The following is a 19,941-nucleotide window of genomic DNA, read 5'->3' on the forward strand; positions in this document are numbered from 1 at the left end:
GTAGATATAATTATGTATGTATATCTTGTGTTGAAAAGTCGAAATAAGGCTATAACGACTATAAACACTAGAGACCATATCTCCGGTTCAAAGACTTGGATAACCCCAAAAATATTTTGCAAGTATTTGGTTATAATGCATTATTTTGAAGGACTAGAACCAACTTGATTGAAAGAGGCTTCATCAGTAGTGTTGTTTATGTCGCATAGAACTGAAGTTTGAAACTTTTGCACTAGTGGCAAGAACTTAAAATTCAATCAAGGGCCTACCCATCAAACTTCAAGACATAGACAACTCAAGTCTTCCATTCTCATGCACCAATGAATCAAAAAATAGATAAGAGCTTGTTAAATATTTTGGGTTGGACCCGAGCCGATTATGAAACTGGACGGAAATTGAATTTTATAATTTGAATTCAGTTTTGGTTTTGGGTCAAATCAGTTTGGAACCAAACATGGTTTTCAGTTTTGATAATCCCTGACCAAACCAAACTAAATATCTTATTTAACATATATATATATATATATATATATATATATATATATATATATATATATATATATATATATATATATATATATATATATATATATATATATATTCATATACTTGTTGTCTATACGAGTTCTGTTTAACAATGTTGTCTTCAACTCTATTCAACTTCTTAAACTTCCAGTGTCAATATTTGTCACTTCACAGTTAGGAATCAATATTTTGATGTCTTCGATATGGGATAAAACATGAGCTCTGCAGTAAACTTTTAATCTTTAGTTATTTGCTTTGGACTCTGTTGAAGTTTAGTTAAACATAGGAAAAAAAATTAAACACACATATTCAGAAAATAAACAAATCCAGTATCACTATGGTAAGATTCTTGTCACCGTTGCAACAATAACAGGTTAGAAATTTTGCATAATTAGACAAGAAAATTTAAACCAAAGTCCTACCAATCGAAAAGCTTGTATAACCCAACTCTTGTGTTCAGAAATAAACGCAGGTTTGTCATGAGTTGATTTATATGAACGTATAACTAAAGATCTCACCTATTCAAAGATGTTGGAAGCCTAAAACTTATTATAAAAGTGTTTTGTTATGAAGTATTATAATGGACTATGAAGATTCAAATCCCAATTAACTTTATTTGGAACATGGAAGGAGTTTCATCCAACGATTCTTTTAATCAAGTCAATTACAAGTTGGAAAGAGAAAATTTAAAATCGGGGACCTACAAATCAAACGACTGTTGTACACATGTCTTATGTTACGTTTAGAAGAAGAATTGCTGAATTGAACCACACTATTGGAAGTCGACTAGATCATGAGGAGGGGAAAGCATAAAGTAAGCAACTCCTAAACCAGCTACTTGTAATATTAGCATGAGTATATATATTTGAGCATGTGTAAATGTTTGTAGCAGCTAAAGACAATGAGTAATTCAAACATGCTTATCTCCTTTTCCCTTGTCTTTATTTTTTTTCATTTCTTTTGTTTCTTCTTCTTTCAATGCCAGTCACAAATTAATGCTCTCCTCAACAGGCCCTTGATTTGCTTCTCTTTAAGCAAAACCTTTCCTCCATCAACCATACATACAGCTACAGCTACAGCTGTCAAGACTGGCTTGGTTCTGATTATTATTATCCAATTATGATGAACTGGAACAAGAATACTGACTGTTGCAAGTGGAATGGTGTTACTTGTAACCACTTCACGGGTGATGTTATAAGCATTGACTTGAGTTGTGGTATGCTACAAGGTACCATCCACCCTAACACCACCCTCTTTGATCTTCCTCATCTACAAGGGCTCAACCTTGCATACAATAATTTTACTGCTTCCCAACTTCCACGTGACTTCTCTAATCGTCTCACACATCTCAACATCTCTTATTGTGGGTTTATTGGTGAAATTTCTTGGGAAATATTACATCTTTGTAAATTGGTTTCCCTTGATCTCTCTGCAAATGATGGACTGCAGATGAAACCTTATGTTTTGAAGAATCTGCTGCAAAATTCAAGTCGTTTGAGAGAGCTCTTGATACCTCAGGTTCATATAGGTTGGGTTTTTCCCACTTTTGATCTTAATATCTCTTCTTCTCTAAAATCACTTGATCTTGGTAGCACTAGCTTGCAAGGGAAGTTACCTGAAACATCTTCAATCTTCAATATTTGGAAAAACTTGACTTGTCATTCAATTACTTAATAACCGGTCCATTGCCAAACGTTAACATGAGCCTTAACATCCCTCTCAAGTGGTTGGATATCTCTCGCTGTAGTTTGGTAGGGTCCCTCCCCAAATCTCTAGTTAACCTGAGAGACATTATCGGTTTTGATTTATCATATAATTATAAGCTTACTGGAATGTTGCCATCTTTCTTGTTTACTTTTCCCTTGCTAGAAGACATTTTTCTTGATGGTAACATGTTTAGTGGAGGCTTACCATCAGAGTTCTTCAGCCATCAATCATTAAAGAGATTATCCCTCCGGCAGAATCAATTTAATGGGGAGATTAAAGGAGGCTCCACTCAACCATCGTTTAAACAACTCGTCAACCTCACTTATCTAAGCCTTTCATTCAATAACTTCACAGGTTTGTGGGATTTGGATAGATTGTTGTCAAGCCTACCAAGCCTTCAAACACTTGATCTCGGTAACAGTGGCTTGTCTGTTGTCACTAACAACGGTTCTTCCAGCTATCTCAACCCTAATTTTCGTTACTTAGATTTGGCAGCTTGCAAACTAGCTTTATTCCCGGAGTTCTTACGAGGCATGCAAAATCTCATTGATTTAGATCTATCAAACAATGACATATTCCAGATTGGGCAAGGGAGATAGGAGCAAATGGGTTATACTCCTTGGATCTCTCACATAACTCCATAACAGGCTTGCCACAGTTTCAATGGGATGGAATGGAATATCTGAGTCTGCAGTCCAACCAGATTCAAGGACCGTTTCCTCCATCAATTTGCAACCTGAGAAATCTATATGGATTGGATATATCCAATAATAGCATTATATAGTGGAGTGATACCTCCACAATGCTTGAGAAATATCAGCTCCACTCTACGGTATTTGTATCTGCAGTCCAACCAGATTCAAGGACAGTTCCCTCCATCATTTTGCAACCTGAGAAAACTAGAGATGTTGGATATATCCAATAATAGATTTAGTGGAGTGATTCCAAAATGCTTAAGAAATATCATCTCCTCTCTTGTGATGGTAGATATGGGGAACAATAGTTTTCATGGCATCATTCCAGATGTGTACAAGGAGTGTGGAGAATTACAAGGGCTTATATTGAATGGAAATCAATTACAAGGAGAGATCCCAAGTTCCTTGTCCAAATGTCAATCCTTGATGGTATTAGATCTTGGAAACAACAAATTAAATGGCACATTCCCTCATTGGTTAGGTGATCTTCCAGCACTGCAGGCTCTTGTCCTTAAATCAAACAAGTTCCATGGTCCCATTGAAACCCCTGCTACTTATAAAAGCGCATTTCCAGGTATGCGAGTCCTCTGACTTATCTCATAATGAGTTTGAAGGCCATCTCCCACGAACGTATTTGCAAAATTTCAATGCCATGAAGAACGCGGTAAAGAATAGAACAACACCCACATATTTATCCGCAGGTGGAAAGTATTACTCGGTCACTATTATGGTGAAAGGCAGGGACCTACACTTTCTAAAAATTTCGGTTGACTACGTAATTGTCGATCTATCAAACAACCGCTTTGAAGGGGAGATTTTGGGCGTCATCGGTTGTCTTGCTTCTCTCATAGTGCTTGACCTATCCCACAACAGCCTCACAGGCCAAATTCCATCTGTTTTAGGGAATATCTCCGAGATTGAATCCTTAGACCTCTCTTGTAATCAACTCACAGGAGAGATCCCCCGAAGCCTTGCAGGCTTGACATTTCTTGCATTCTTAAATCTCTCCCACAACCATCTTGGGGGACATATTCCATCAGGAACACAATTCACTGCATTTACGGCTTCTTCATTTGGAGGGAATCCAGAACTTTGTGGTATTCCATTACCCAACAAGTGTGAGCATCCACTCGCACCACAACTTCAAGTCAATGGTGATGGAGATGAGGAGAGTGGTGATATTGGGGTATGGGTGTGGGCCATACTTGGATTAGTCATGGGTTATGTCATGCTGTCCACAGGAAGACCAAAGTGGTTCAATGCAATTGTTGATGCAGGAGAGCATACGATCAAAACAAGGCATAACAGGAGAAGATATGTATATATTGGAAAATGAACTTAGATTCTGACAGGTCTTTATTTTACATGTTCTTTTGTTCATCCAAAATGTGCTAAATGACTTAACTCTTTTTTCTTTATCTAATTCTCTGATACAGGTTGAGAATCTATGGAAGCACCGGGAACTTTTGGATTATGCAATTCTTGCTTTGTATGTTTCTAAATCATGTTGTATATCAAGCTTGTCTGGATTTATGTTTGATTTTGCTGTTGGGATATATGGGAAAATGACTTACAAGCCCAACTAAGTTTCCAAATTGTTTAAAAAACTCCAATCATGTTTTGTCTGTTCAAAAAAACCCAACAAACTTAACATTTTGTCTAAAAAGCCCACCTAAGTTACACTTTCCTGAAAGTCAAATAAGAGAAACAAATGACGTGGCTCATTACCGTATCGGAAAAATGACTTGTTACACCAACGAAGTTTCCAAAACGTTTAAAAAACTCCAATCATGTTTTGACTGTTAAAAAAAAAAAAAAAAACCCAACGAACTTAAACAAAATAAAATTGGGATTTTTTGAACGGTTTGGAACTTTGTTGAACTTTTTTGACAAAAAGTTACGTTCATAAGATTTTTTTGAACAGATAAAACATGATTGAGATTTTTTTAATGATTTGGAAACTTCGTTGTGCTTTTAAGTCATTTTCCCTGAGATATATTTCCTAGTGATGTACTAAAAGTTTTTAATACAAAAATATATCATTAGTATTTTTATGTCAATGTGGATAATGACCCTTATCGATCAATTACGTAAAGGAAAACGCATATTGGACGACCAAACAACACACAAAAAACTTCTCTAACATTGATATATCAAACAATGTAAACAATCATAACATATATTTGATGTTGACTTGTGCGACCCATATCTTACGTTTAGAAGAAGAATTCGACCACACACTATTGGATGTTGAGACCATGAGGTGGGTGAGGAACAAAGTGTGAATGGTGTCTGAAAGCAACTCCTAAGCAAACTACTTGACATATTACGCACCATGAGTATATATTTGAGCAAGTGTAAATGTTTATATAACAATTAAAGACGATGAGTAATTTAAACGTGTTTATCTCTTTTTCCCTTTCCTTTTTCTTTTTCTTCATTTCTTTTGCTTCTTCCTCTTCCTTTAGTGCCACTAAAATATGCTCTCGTCAACAGGCCTTTGAATGGTAGTTTGTTTATTAACTAGATTATTTAGAATAAAATATTATTAATAGATGTAAGAACTTAATTATGTCATAAAACAATCATTTAGAATGGTTGTTTAGCTACTAATACAGCTAACATGACCTTTCATAAGCTTTGAGTCAGATTAATATACATGCTGACAGAGATATATGTCAAAAGGGCCATCCTTGAGATATGAGAGGGGATAATCGTCAAATGTTTGTCTAACAAACTTGATTCTTCATTTAAAGACACAGAAGAGATAGCAAGATAAATGTGTAGTTACTAGATTACACGTATTGTCATCTTAAATTAGTAAAGCAATGATCAAAATCTTCTTACATTTATGTAATTGTTAGATAAAACTTTGATTATCTAACAATTGAACTTCTCATTCCGACGTTTGATCAATTTATTTCTTAATTTTCCAAACGATTTATATATATGATTATAATGTAGTTACAAATACACGATGTTAATTTGGGGCTAATAAGGGTGCGGTTAGTTGCGGAAAAATATGTCGTTTTCTGAAAAAATTTCCAATAAAAATGAGAATTTTGAAAACGCGTTTAGTTCGTCTATTTTTCTAAAATTTTCACGGAAAATGAAATTTTCCGTTTTCTAAAATTACAAAGAAGTTGAAATTTTTTGAAAAACTGATAATTATTGTTTTCCACATTTTTCTAATTCCAAAATTTTTCTAAAATATAAACACACCCATTCCAACCTCATCCACCTCTACCTACCCCACATTAACACCCTCCAACCCCCCCCCCCCCCCCCCTCCACACACACACACAAAAATACATACCCCCCCCCCCCCACACACACATACATATCCACCCACCCACCCACACACATACATATTCACCCACCCACACACACATATGTACCCACATACACACACCAACCCACACATACACACATATACATACCCACCCACACACACCCACCCACGAACACACACACATACATACCCACCAACGCACCCACGCACACGCAAACACACTCACACACATACCCACCCACACCCCCACAAACACAAACTCACACACACATAAACCCACACCTACCCCCACCCTCACAAAAACACAAACTCACACACACACAAACTCACACCTACCCCCACCCTCACCCTCACAGACATGCACACACACACACACAAACCTACACCTACCCTCACAAACACACACTTACACCCCCACCCCCAACACCACCACGACAATCACCGACCTACCATCACCATCACCACCACCACCACCACTAACCCGTCACTAGCACCACCACCACCGTTGCCGCCACCATCACCACCACTGACATAATTGTCGCCGCCATCACCATCGCCTGTCATCACCACCACCGCCGCCGACCCGTTACCGCCACCGCCCCCACCCACACCCTATCACCGCTACCGTTTTCTAAAGATGAAAACCGATAGAAAAATACACATCTAAACACGTTTTTTAATTTTCTAAAACTGAAAATGAAAAATGAATAAGTTTAACTAAACGCGTTTTCTAAATTTTTCAGTGAAAAATGAAAACGGAAAACGAAAATCGAAAAGGGAAACAAAAAAACAAAAAATGAAAATTGTTTTTCCGTAACTAAACACAACCTAGATTTAGAGCTAATTTCAATGAAGTAAAAATTTGAAACAAGCATCAACCATGAAATTGATAATGATATCCAACAGGTGAAAAGAGAGCAAGTGGTGGAATACCTGATAAAATTGCTATCACCGCTTACGACGAAGAGACTATGGTAGCAGCGGCGGTTACTAGTGGTTCCCTCTTGTGTTGTTTGTGGTTCCAATTTGTGTTTCAGAGATGCATTCTTAGAAAAGAAGATGGATTTATGGGTATTCTAATTATTTTTATAATTTTAAATTCATTATAATCATTTTTTCAAATGTTTAAAATATTAAAAAGAAAGAATTTAGACAATAATATTTTTCAGATGTTTACAATATTAAAAAAAATAATAAAAATAAAATAAAATAAAATAAATTTAGACAAATGAAACAAATATGCAAAAACAACCCAATCATTTTGATAAGTCAGATTCTGATTGGCCCACAAGGTCATTGCAATTTGCAACATACGCCCTCTTTTCATGATAAAGACCTCCAAAAGTAGGTCATGCTGAAGCCCAAACATACATAACAGAGCACTATTATATCTTTCAGTTAACCTAAACTAACTTAGTTTCAATCACAGTCCAAAGTTATTTATGGATAAACATTTTTAATTATGCTTATTTTTAATATATGATACCCAAGATACTAATATTTGTTGTAGAACTAAAAAAAAAATCATAATATGGAGACTTAACGAACCTTGAGTCTTTCAATGGCTCTTCCATTGAAGTTTTTCCTCCTCCCTAAAAGATGAGATGTCAGGTGCAAGTCTGTGGTCATAATTTGAGATGGTTGTAATGGGATCTTACTATCTTAATTAGTTATCATCGGTTCTTTACAAGTTTCTAAGATTTGGTATAGGAAACATTTTGTGATTTGATCATCATGTGCGTGATTTTAGCAACTCATTGGTTATTTGCAAGTTTTGTTATTTCTAATTATTGTTGTTTGAGATTAGTATTTTGGTCAGATGTATCAGATCTTTATTGTCTTCTGTGTTTGTAGGTTTTATGTTGATTTTTCCTTTGTACTGATCTGCATTCCATTCATTCATAGCCTTTTCCAATTTGTGTTCATGCTATGTGGTGTTTCAGTTAACGATACACTAGAGTTTGTTACATCCTCATTAAAGGCACTTCATTGATGATCTTGTATCTAATTAATCGATTGAAAACTTTGAAACAAAAAAATATTACCCATCGAATTAAGGGCATATCAGAAAGAATTGAAATCCCAATCAACTTTATTAAAAAAGATTCTTTGATTGTTTCTCATCAAAGTTTGAAATACTGCAGAAGTTGAGATAAACAACTTCTAACTTTAAGTTATTACAGTTTGCCACTTCAAAAAAAAAGTAAGTTTTTTGGATCTTCTTGGTATTCTGAAACTCATACCAATCTTCCACATAAGAAGAATATGTTTTCTATCATAGATACTTTTCGTATCTGCCAATATTAATTTGAAAATCAGAAACGAATATATAGTTCCTCTGCATCAAACTTTACATTTTCATAATCCATTCGTTCTCTATCTAATAATAAAAGACAGATGAAAATGGCTTCAAAGTTAGGTACTCTTGCTTTGAAATTATTGTTAGGCCACACTTGTATTGTGTATATAGAAACTAGTTATTCTTGTTTTTGATGGCAATGGAGAATTGGAGATGATGACGTTAAACCGGTTTGGCCTTAAATTAAGCTTACAATTTCAGTCAACTTCGTCAATATTCTTGATTCTCATTAATCAATTCAAAGTTTGTAACTTACACGTATTAACAAAAATATTAAACCTAATCCCCCAAGACTTGGTCTTTGCTTCCTCTTTGTTATTGGATGATTGGATCACACATACAAATCTAAACTATGTGTAATACAGTCAAACATTCTATAAGATCTCATACTTCTAAAAACTTATTATTAGTAATAATAAATTAATAAATATCAATTTAATATTGGACTCATGGTCTTAGTTACTTTTTAGTAATGGTGCATTATATGTAAGTTTATTCTTCCTAATTTCTACTCTTTAGCAGTTTAAAACCAGTTTATCATAATGCAGTTTCATAGAAAACATACAACACAAAAATCACAGATAAGGCACAAGGAAATCAATCTATGTTAAACCTTTTTTCTAGAAGTTTCTTCCATTGCATAATTTTTTGTTTATTGCGTTGACAACAATAATTGCTATCACGGGACCATTATTTTAGGCCTTCACATTCAAGTCTGGTGCAAGCATAACATTATAAAATGTTTTTGAGTTCAATCTATTTGAAATATATCATCTTTGTGGCAAGTGTAAATGTTCATATCAATTCAAAAGAATGAGTAATTCAAAGTTGTTTCTCTCCCTTTCCATTCCCCTTTTCTTTTCTTTCATGTATTTTGCTTCCACCTCTTCTTTCAATACCACTAAAAAATGCTCTCGTCAACAGAGCCTTGCATTGCTTTTCTTTATACAAAACCTTTCCTCCATTCATGGTTGTAGAACTCGCTACTCGGCACCTATTCGGCCGACTACCGAGTAGCGAGTAGAGTGCTCGGGGAGTACTCGGATTTGGTAATTCATGTAGAAATATTTTAAAGGAAATTATTTATGTCAAAATTATAAGTTAAAAACAAAATTTTATTGAAATATATACCAAAATTAGATACATGTGAGTTCACAAAAACTAAGAAACACACAATGGTCTTACTTCGTGAATAATTCCTGGAAATTGTAGATATATATGTAGTAATAATCACAAGTGTGTGCGTTAAATAACAAATCATTAAGTATATTATACATACTAATCACCGAGTTGGCCGAATTTTACAACACTACTCGTTTCAATAAGCGGCCGATCGGGGAGTACTCGGATTCTATAACTCGCCTCGGTAAGGGGTCGAGTAGCGAGTACTCGGGTGAGTAATCGGCAAACTCAGCGAGTTTTACAACACTGCCTCCATCAATTTCCCAAATAATGATCCTCAATCTGAGTTAGAATGTATTCTGCTTGGTTCTGATTTTCATCCAATTATGATGAAATGGAGCACAAGTACTGACTGTTGCATCTGGGATGGTATCACCTGCAACCATTTCACCAGTGACGTTATCAGTATCGACCTGAGTTGTGGTATATATGTTACAAGGTACCATCCACCCTAACACCTCCCTCTTTAATCTTCCTTATCTCCAAAAACTCAACCTTGCTTACAATGTTTTTACTGATTCCCAACTTCCACGTGACTTTTCTAATAGTCTCACACATCTCAACATCGCTTCATGTGGGATTAAGGGCGATATTCCTTGGAAAATCTCATTTCTTTCTAAATTGGTTTCTCTTGATCTCTCTAAGAATGCCAAATTGCAAATTCAACCTTATATTTTGAACAATCTATTACAAAATTCTACTCATCTAATAGAGCTTGTCATGTGTGGTGTTGATGTAGGTTGGGCTTTACCCACTTATCTTAATATCTCTTCTTCCCTAAAAAAATCGATCTTAAAAACACCAGTTTGCAAGGGAAATTACCCGGTAGCATGTTCAATCTTCCATATTTGGAATAACTTGACTTGTCGGAAAATAACTACCTCAATAGTCCATGGCCCAAAGTTAACAAGAGCCTTAATATCCCTCTCAAGTGGTTGAGTCTCTCATCCACCAATTTATCTAGAGAAACATTTGACTCAATTGGGCATCTCACATCCTTGAATGCTTTGGGTCTCTCTGATTGTGGTTTGTATGGGCCGTTTCCCAAATCCTTAGTTAAAGTTATGTTGGTGATTTGTTATCATCAATGTTATTTAAGTGTAATGGGATTACTTTGTTGACCAAAAGTGATCTTGATAATATTAAACAAGTAAGGAAGGTGTGGAGTACACACTAGTTTAAGTTTGATCAAGTTTCAAAGTACACTGTCATTTAGGGGCGAAGCCCCTGAACGAACGGGGGTCCGGGGGTAGCGCCCCTGGGAGCGGGGTCCAAGGGGCAACAGCCCTTGGCGGGGTCCAAGGGTATGTTACTATATTAAAAATGCATCAGAAAATTGATTTTTCAGATAATTGACCATTAGTTTGATTCTTATCCGTATATCCGTTTTTATGACAGTTTTTATAGTTTTATGACAGTTTTCAAACAAATATCTAAAAGTTGGTTTTGGTCTTATTTATGGTACATACGAAAATATCATCAAACATTCTTTGTTCTTGTCTCTCTGAGTCTTATCCAATTGAGGATTTGGGAGTACCACCCAAATACTTCGATTTGAATGTGATAATCACAATTCTCAGAATTTCCAAGCCTTTCTATACCCAAATTTCTAACACGTTACACACCTAACTACTCTTCATTTAGAGGGTAACATACTTAGTGGAAAATTGCCTTCTTTGTTGTTTTACTATTACCTTGATAAAAAAAAAAAATCGTAGTTCTAACTTGTTTACTGGAAGCCTACCATTTGGCTTGTCGATCACTAGAAATATTAGTCCTTGATGATAATATATTAGATGGTGAGATTAATCAAGTCTCCAATCCATCCTTATTTATCCAACTCATCAACCTTACTTTTCTTGACCTTCAACCAAATAATTTCAAAGGTGTATGGAATTTTGATATGGAATTTTGAAACATTGTTATCAAGCCTACCAAATCTTCAACTACTCGATCTCTCTCATAGTGGCTTATCTGTTGTCACCGACAATTCTACCAGCTATGTGAGCCCAGGTTTTTGGTACTTAGATTTATCATTTTGCAACCTAAATGTGTTTCCTAAGTCGTTATGATCTATGAAAAATCTTATATATATATATATATATATATATATATATATATATATATATATATATATATATATATATATATATATATATATATATATATATATATATATAGCAATGAAATACGGGGTAGCATTCCTGATTGGGCAGGGGAGATTGGAGAAAACCAATCGACTATTTTGGATCTCTCAAATAACTCGATAACAGGATTGCCACAATTTCAATGGGATGGATTGTATGAACTGTTCCTGCAATCCAACATGACTCAAGGACCATTCCCTACATCCATTTACAACATGAGCAGTCTGCAATTTCTTGATATGTCCAATAATAGCTTTAATGGAGTGATTCCACAATGCTGAGGAAATATCACTTCTCTTCGTGTGATATATTTGGGGACCAATCTTTTTATCTTTTTCATGGTACCATTCCAAATACATGGGGGGGTGTTATGAACTGTTAAGGTGGTTTATTTTGACGAAAATCAATTTGAAGGGGAGGTGCCCACTTCTTTGTCCAAATGCAGAGACTTGATTATACTTGATTTGGGAAACAACCATTTGTATGGCACATTCCATGGATGGTTATCAGATCTTCCAGGGCTGCAGGTTCTTGTTCTCAAATCAAACAATTTTCATGGTCCGATTGAAACATCTTCAACAATTAAACTCCCATTTCCACTTCTACGAGTTCTCGACTTATCAAATAATCAGTTTGTAGGCCATCTCCCTTTTCAAGATTCCAATGCCAGGAGCAGTGTAAGGACGGGGTCGAAACCTGAATATTATAAGCTCATTGGAGTGTATTAATCTGTCATTATTGTGATGAAAGGTCAGCAACTTCCATTTCTATAACTTTTGGTTGACTACACGATAATCGATCTATCCAATAACAAATTTGTAGGAGAGATTCCAGACATTGTTGGCACTCTTAACTCGCTTATAGTACTCAACTTATCCCACAACAATCTAAATGGTCAAATCCCACATGCTCTAGGGAGTCTCTGGGAGATTGAATCGTTGGACCTCTCTTGGAATCAACTCATAGGAGAAATCCCTCAAAGTCTTGCAGAAATCACTAATCTTGAAGTCTTAAACATGTCACAAAATCATCTTGTGCCTCAAGGAAAACAATTCAACACATTCCAAGGGAACTCTTTTGGAGGGAATTTAGGACTGTGTGGGCTTCCGCTGCCCGAGCGCTGCAAACATCCAATTTCTCCACCACCTGAAGCTGATGCAGATGAGAAGAGCGGATGTACAATGAAAATAGTGATGATGGGATATGGATGTGGCACCCTACTTGGATTCGTGATAGCATATGTCATGTTGTCTTAAATAAAAGTTACTATTGTAGCTATGAAAATCTCAAAGAACACATTAATAAATTCATATTTTTAAAGTGGGGCAAATTATACATTAAGTAAAAATAGTTTCTTCATTTTGACTTTAAGTATTGATTATGAAAAAATGGTAAACATATGATATATATGAACGGCCTACGTCAATCAGTCCCAAAGCATGCATGGAGTATTATAAGATTTTGATTATATAGAGATATAGTTATTGAAAATAAAATTTGATGGATATTGATAATGATGTTTTTTTATTGGTGAAGTACCAAGGCTATATATACATTTGATTGTGGATTTATGTATAAACACATGTTTACAAACGATGGCTTACATTTCATAAACAAATTAATCAGTTGAAAATACAATTATCTTAAATAGAGTTTGTCTATAAATAGCATATTTTGGAAGAATTTTAAAAAATCTTCATAAACGTGTTGAAACACTAGTCTAAGTAGTTTTCTGAAAATGTAGTTATAAGATAGTTGTTGTGTATTAAACATAGCCTAAAGCACACTATCACGATAATCATGCAATATTGTACATATAACGGAACTTTTTTATTTAATGTACACCAGAAAACACAATGATAGATGGTGAAGGATTGTTTCGCCGATGGTGAGGCTTTTGTTAATACCTCATATAACTGATAACTCTTAAAAGTTACTCAAAAGTAAAACTAAAAGTCTGTTTTATCAGACAATTTTTTTTAATTTGATTTTTTTTCTTAAAAGCTCTAAAAAAATCTCCCAAAAGCTCCTTCCCGAACATTCCAATAAACGAGGGTTCATTTGTGGACTAGTGGTGTAAGGGTTTATTCAATGGTTATCCACAAAAAGGATGGAAAAATGAAAATTTTAACAAAGGGTAGATCGAGTGACGAATTTTAAAAGTACTTTTATTTTTATTGACAAAACAATTATATAGTAAATAAGTTTAAATAACTACAAAACAGGTGGAAAAATTCCATATAGAAATACATCTGCCGGCCTCTGTTATGAAGTAATATATGGAAGATTACTAAAAGTAGCTGTCACTTGATTGAAGATAGTTCAGATGGACATAGTCAAATTATGGTATTATATTGATTCTGATCCATGGGAATTTATGTTATGACCCATAATTTGAGTGAATACTTTTGCATATGTATAAGCTCCAATTTTTAGGGCTTGAGAGCAGGCCTTGATTTAGTTCCATTTTTTTACTATATTTTTATGAAGTTTCCAACTCCAAAAGAACATAACAAAAATAGGAACTTCTTTCTTCAATACTACAAAAGAGAGAGAGAGAGAGAGAGAGAGAGAGAGAGAGATTTTAGATGCAGCCAAAGCTATCGCAAGGAGATGTATTATATGGATGTATGTGTTTATATAATTTTTTTAAAACCCAAATCATATGAGCCAATTCAAAATGTCCATTTATAACATTTACACAAATACACATGAATTAGGACAAAAATAATAAAAAAGGAATAAACCAAAGAATTTAAGTGAAGTCTAGGCATCAAATCAGAGATCTTAGTGAAGTCTACTAAAGAATTTAATTGAGAAGGAGCTAACATGGAATTTGGGTCCTAATCTAATCCCCAAAAGGAAACTAATCTCTGCCCACCGCATTGTGTCGGTGGCAATTAGTTTCATTTCAGCTTGCTTGCACCCCTAAACACATGCATTGTAGTTTAGTTGTTATGTATCACTATTATTTGTAAAGACATCTACATGTACATGTTGCTATTATGGGTTAATAACTATAAGTGCATTGCTATTATATTTAAAGAAAATGTTAGTATGTTGATATAATGTGTTATATACATATTGCTATTATTGCTAAAAATATAAGTATGTTGCTATTAAAAGTATTAAAATCCTTTTTTGCCTTTTTAGTAAGGGGAAAATCCTTATTTTTCACAGTTTAATACTTGTATCCATACACTCATTCACAGTTTAATACTCAACATTCATGAAATTTAAGATACCATTCACAATACATGCACAACTCATAATATATAAAATAAAATAAAAATACATTGTAATTAACACTATTCATAGTTTAATACATCAATTTATACACTCATTCACAGTTTAATTTACATTATTCATAGTTTAAACATTGCATATTCATTGAGAGATTCATAGTCTAAACTATGCGACTAATTAAAGAGAAAGAGTATGGCGAAGCAGATCCAGGAGAAGGGAGGACATGACAATGGTGGAACAAATTTTACGTAGATGTGGCGGTGGGAGAGGAAAGACATAGTTATGGAATTGATATGATGCAGATCTGGTAGTCTTTCACTAAAGAGAAAGAGACACGTGACACATGAGAGGGAGGACACAACGGTGATGCGGTTGTCAATGGTGGCGGCGGTCTTGGAACTTATTGAGAAAAAAGAGAATCAAATCTTAGGTGGCTATGAAAGTGGGTTCTTTTTTTCCATTATTTGCCATGTATGCCACCGTTTGTTTTTAGTCGTTGATAAAAAAAAAATTAAAAATCAAAAGCTAAGATTAATTCCTAATTGTTTCTAATATATATAATTTCATATGCGCGCGTGTGTGTGGGGGGTGGGAGGGGGGGGGGGGGGGGAGGGGAGGGATAATTTCCCGCTTACTCGCAAGGAGATGATGCGGAGCACATAAAAGATTTGGCGATAAGCCTATATGGGAAAATGGAGGAAATAAAAAAGGGTACAAAAGTGGCATAACTTAAAATGAACGTAACTTTTGATCCATTAAGAGTTTGGAGGTCCATTTTATATTGTCAGAAGGCGGATTGTCCAACGGTCGCAAAAAACACCCGTTTTAGACCCTAAGTTTCAACTTTCCCCAGTTTCAACCATTTTCCTTATTTTGTTTCATTATAACTTAAAATGGACGTAACTTTTGATCCATTAAGAGTTTGGAGGTGCGTTTTATATTGTCAGAAGGTGGATTGTCCATCAGTCGCGAAAAACACCCATTTAGACCCTAAGTTTCAACTTTCCCCAATTTTAACCATTTTCCTTATTTTGTTTCATTATGTTTTTATTATAGAATATCAACTTTCCATAATTTGTATTTTGTTTGTATGATAGAATATCAGTTTGCATAATATATGTTTTTCCCTTCTTTAGTTAAGAGTTTAATTAGGGAAAAATATTGTCGATTTTAATTTTTGAAATTTGGCAATATCTGTCAATTTTAACTCACATAGATAAAAGGATTTTGTAAGCTTTTATAGACAACTAGAAATATAATAAACTTCGTTTTGTTAAAAATATCCTCGCTAAAAGTCTATAAAAATCAATACGTTTATTATCATAATTAGCGAGTATAAGGACATCTAATGATGGCATGAAGTCCTTACTAAAAGCTCCGTTGCTAAAAGGCATATTTCTTGTAGTGTCCCGTATAGTGCTAAACTTGTCCCAAACCAGCCTCATAGATCGAATGCCCAATGTCTAGGTGTTGAGTTATAGAATTTGATCTTTGCTTTGATCAAAGTGGTTTTATCCCATTGTTGATGAACGAGAGCTCAGGATCCATAGGATGCAAAATGTAAGATACATACATATTGGAAAATAACCTTAGATTTATCAATATTTCTAAGTATGTGTTTGATTCATGTCCATCTTTGGTTCTTTCTATTTCCTTCTAGCCAAATTTTAGGAATAGATTCATGTCATTACATATCTTACAAAAAAAAAAAAAAAATTCTTTGATCAAAGCCTCGTCCACAATCATTTCTTTAATACAAAAAGATGACTACAATCAGGAGAATGTACAACTGTTCCTAAGTAAAACATTTGTGTGTTTTCTGTTAACCGACCGAACATATAGATAAAACAAGCGCAAGTCCTAAAATATGGATGCAATCTGACCTGATTCCAGAACTTTTTTGTACAAAAAAATAAAAAAAGAATCAGATCTCAGGTGTGGCTGGTTGTTATTGTGTTGAGTTCTACAACTTCAGAAGTTGTTGATGCTCTACTTCCAGCATTTCCTCTTTCAACTTCACTGTCATCATCCTGCATCTTGATAGTCTCTTTTGATGCATCGTAGGTGGCATGCAATCCCACTAGAAAATAATATGCAAGCAAGACCATTGTCCACACCATGAACCTCAAGAAAGAAGCTCCATCTATTGACCCCATCATGAACAAGTTCAATGCAATGCTACCCGATGGCAGCCATGGTACCATTGGAGCCCCCCACAGCTTTGGGCTCCTCGCTTGCTTCACCATCAATCGGATACCCAATGTTGAACAAAACCAAACTCCCACAACAATAAGATACACCCCCAAACTGTTTACTCCCCATGCCCAAAGTAATGCAATCCCAGTCGCTGAACTCACAATCAGCATCAACAACACAATCAGCTTGTTTCTATCTTCATCAGATGTCACCCCTGTTGAGTAATATCGTCTCACTAACAGCCCAATTGCCACCAACGAGAAAATGAAGAGGGTAGAAATTGAAAGAAGACTTGCCAACACATCAAGGCTTGTGAAAAACGCGACAAGGCAGTTTGCAGCAGTCATGATGATGGCAGCATTCACCGGTGTCCCTAGCTTTTTGTGAATCACAGCAAGAATGGGTGGGGCCATGTGGGTCCTAGCTATATGAGTGAAATACCGGGATTCTGCTATGATAGTTGCCAGAAGAACAGTAGTCATTCCTTTTAACGCGCCTAACCCGACTAAAATCTTTGCCCAATTCATTCCCACAACTTCAAATGCAATAGTGAACGGAGCATCGACATCGATTTGATTGTAGGGTTGCATTAGGCAAATTACAGTGGCAAGAAGTGAGTAAGTGGTGATCACAATTAACATGGATCCAACTAAGCCGATTGGTATATCTCTCCCTGGCTTCTTGGTTTCCTCTCCCAATGTTGCCACTCCATCAAACCCAACATATGCAAAGAAAAGCACAGATGACGCTTTAAAAATGCCCCGAATACCAAAAGGTGCAAAAGGATCAAAGTTGGCTGGATCGGCCTTTGTTGCTCCTGCTATAAGTATGAAAAGAAGGACACCAATATGGATTATGGTTGCTACAGAATTGAACCTTGATGATCCTTTGACACTGAAAGATGCAATGATACAAATGATGGTAGATACGGCTGCAGCCATTGGGTCTAAATAGTCAAAACCTTTTCCCATTGAAGGGACGTGTATACGAAAATCATTAGGCTTATAGTTGCATAAAGTTGCAAAATAAGAAGTCCAAGAACGCGATACACTGGCTCCAGCTACAACATACTCAAATAAGATGTTTCCAGCTGCAATATAAGCAACAAAGTCACCAAGCTCAACTCTTAGGTAGGCAAACGAGCCTCCAGCCACAGGAAGCTCAACTGCAAACTCGGTGTAGCAGATGACAGAGAGCAAAGCAGCACAACCGGAGATTAGGTAGGATAGGAGAACAGCTGGACCAGCCAAATCATGAGCAGCTTCTCCTGTAAGGACAAAAACTCCAGCACCCATAACAGCTCCAACACCAAACCATATGAGATCAAACCAATTGAGGGTCCGTTTCATCTGGTTTTGGCTTCGAGCACGCATTCCGTGGATCTCATTGTCATCTGAGGAACGCGCTAACAGACGTTCTTTCAAACGGGCTCGTGTTTCTAATAAGGCTTTGCCATAGTTTGACCAGCTCTTGAATGATTCTTCTGGGAAGAAATCTGATCTTAAACATACACGAGATTTTTTCTTAGGATCATCGTCCACATCGGTACTTTGTTCGTGAGTAAGGTTGTCATGGTCATTGACATTCCCATTCCCACTCCCACCGCCATCGCTGTTTCCATTGGTAGTGACATTGTCATTCCCATTCCTGTTGTCGTTGACATTGTTATTGTCGTTGCTATTGACACTATGATTACTGTTGCCACCACCATCCTCATTTCTGCCACTACCATTGTCATTACTGTTGTCATCACCATCACCATTGCCATTGCCATTACTATTGTTGTTGTCATTGCTACTATTAGTGTCATTGTTGTTACTGTTGTCATTAAGATTTTCGTCATTGCCAGTGGCATTGGTGTCCGCCATCTTTGATGTCCTGAAATAGATTTTAAAATCTCAGACGAAAAAGCACAAAAAATGAGACCTAGAGGTGTCTTGTAACCCTTCCACTTCTTTTTTTTTTTTTTGCAAAAAAAAAAAGCAGAATTCTTTATTGAAAATAAATCCCCCCTCTCCATCCATTAGACAAATTAAAATGTTGTTGATACAGATACGAAGGATTGTTGTTGGCTAGCTATGCCTTATATAGCCTACTCAAAAGATCTGTGAAAAAATCTTTTAAGTAATTAATATTGGAATACATGGGAGCTGAAGCCATGTCCACTGGAGCACTTTCTCATAGTCGAGTGACACCATATTTCTAAAAGAATCCTTGTCATCTTAAATGATTAGTTTAATAACTCCTTCGTATTTCAAGCAAATTATTTTCCAGTATTAGAATTGGCATGATTTTCTTTGTAAAATTTAAATTTCTAATACAAATACTAGACCAAAGAAGGCCAAAAACCAATCCAACAAAGAAATATAATATAGAAATAGAATTTAACATTGCAATTTTGAAACGATCTAAAATGCCACGAAATTTTGTATTTCTGTATATATTAAAGGCGTATGATATAAAAATTACAAATGCATATTACCTGTAAGTGCATTCTAACTGAAAGTAATTTTGATTACGCAATATATCAATAATTTTCCTAATTTGAACTGGATTGCCTCCAATGCATTGGACTTCAGCATTTCAGAACTA

General features: G+C 35.4%; 2 protein-coding genes across 2 annotated transcripts; one reads left to right on the top strand and one right to left on the bottom strand.

The window, feature by feature from the left end:
- Positions 1–2,981: 2,981 nt before the first annotated feature.
- LOC111901346 (receptor-like protein 33) lies at positions 2,982–4,359 on the top strand. The gene is made up of 2 exons (XM_052769072.1): positions 2,982–3,434; positions 3,502–4,359. Exons 1-2 carry the CDS (start codon positions 2,982–2,984, stop codon positions 4,261–4,263), a joined length of 1,215 nt encoding a protein of 404 aa, XP_052625032.1. The 3' UTR covers positions 4,264–4,359.
- Positions 4,360–16,613: 12,254 nt separating this feature from the next.
- LOC111901344 (cationic amino acid transporter 1) lies at positions 16,614–19,217 on the bottom strand. Its single transcript, XM_023897202.3, has one exon. The coding sequence runs from the start codon at positions 19,215–19,217 to the stop codon at positions 17,085–17,087; it is 2,133 nt and encodes a 710-aa protein (XP_023752970.1). The 3' UTR covers positions 16,614–17,084.
- Between the last annotated feature and the right edge of the window lie 724 nt (positions 19,218–19,941).

The sequence above is a fragment of the Lactuca sativa genome, chromosome 2, assembly GCF_002870075.4.
Source record: "Lactuca sativa cultivar Salinas chromosome 2, Lsat_Salinas_v11, whole genome shotgun sequence".
NCBI lineage: Eukaryota > Viridiplantae > Streptophyta > Magnoliopsida > Asterales > Asteraceae > Lactuca > Lactuca sativa.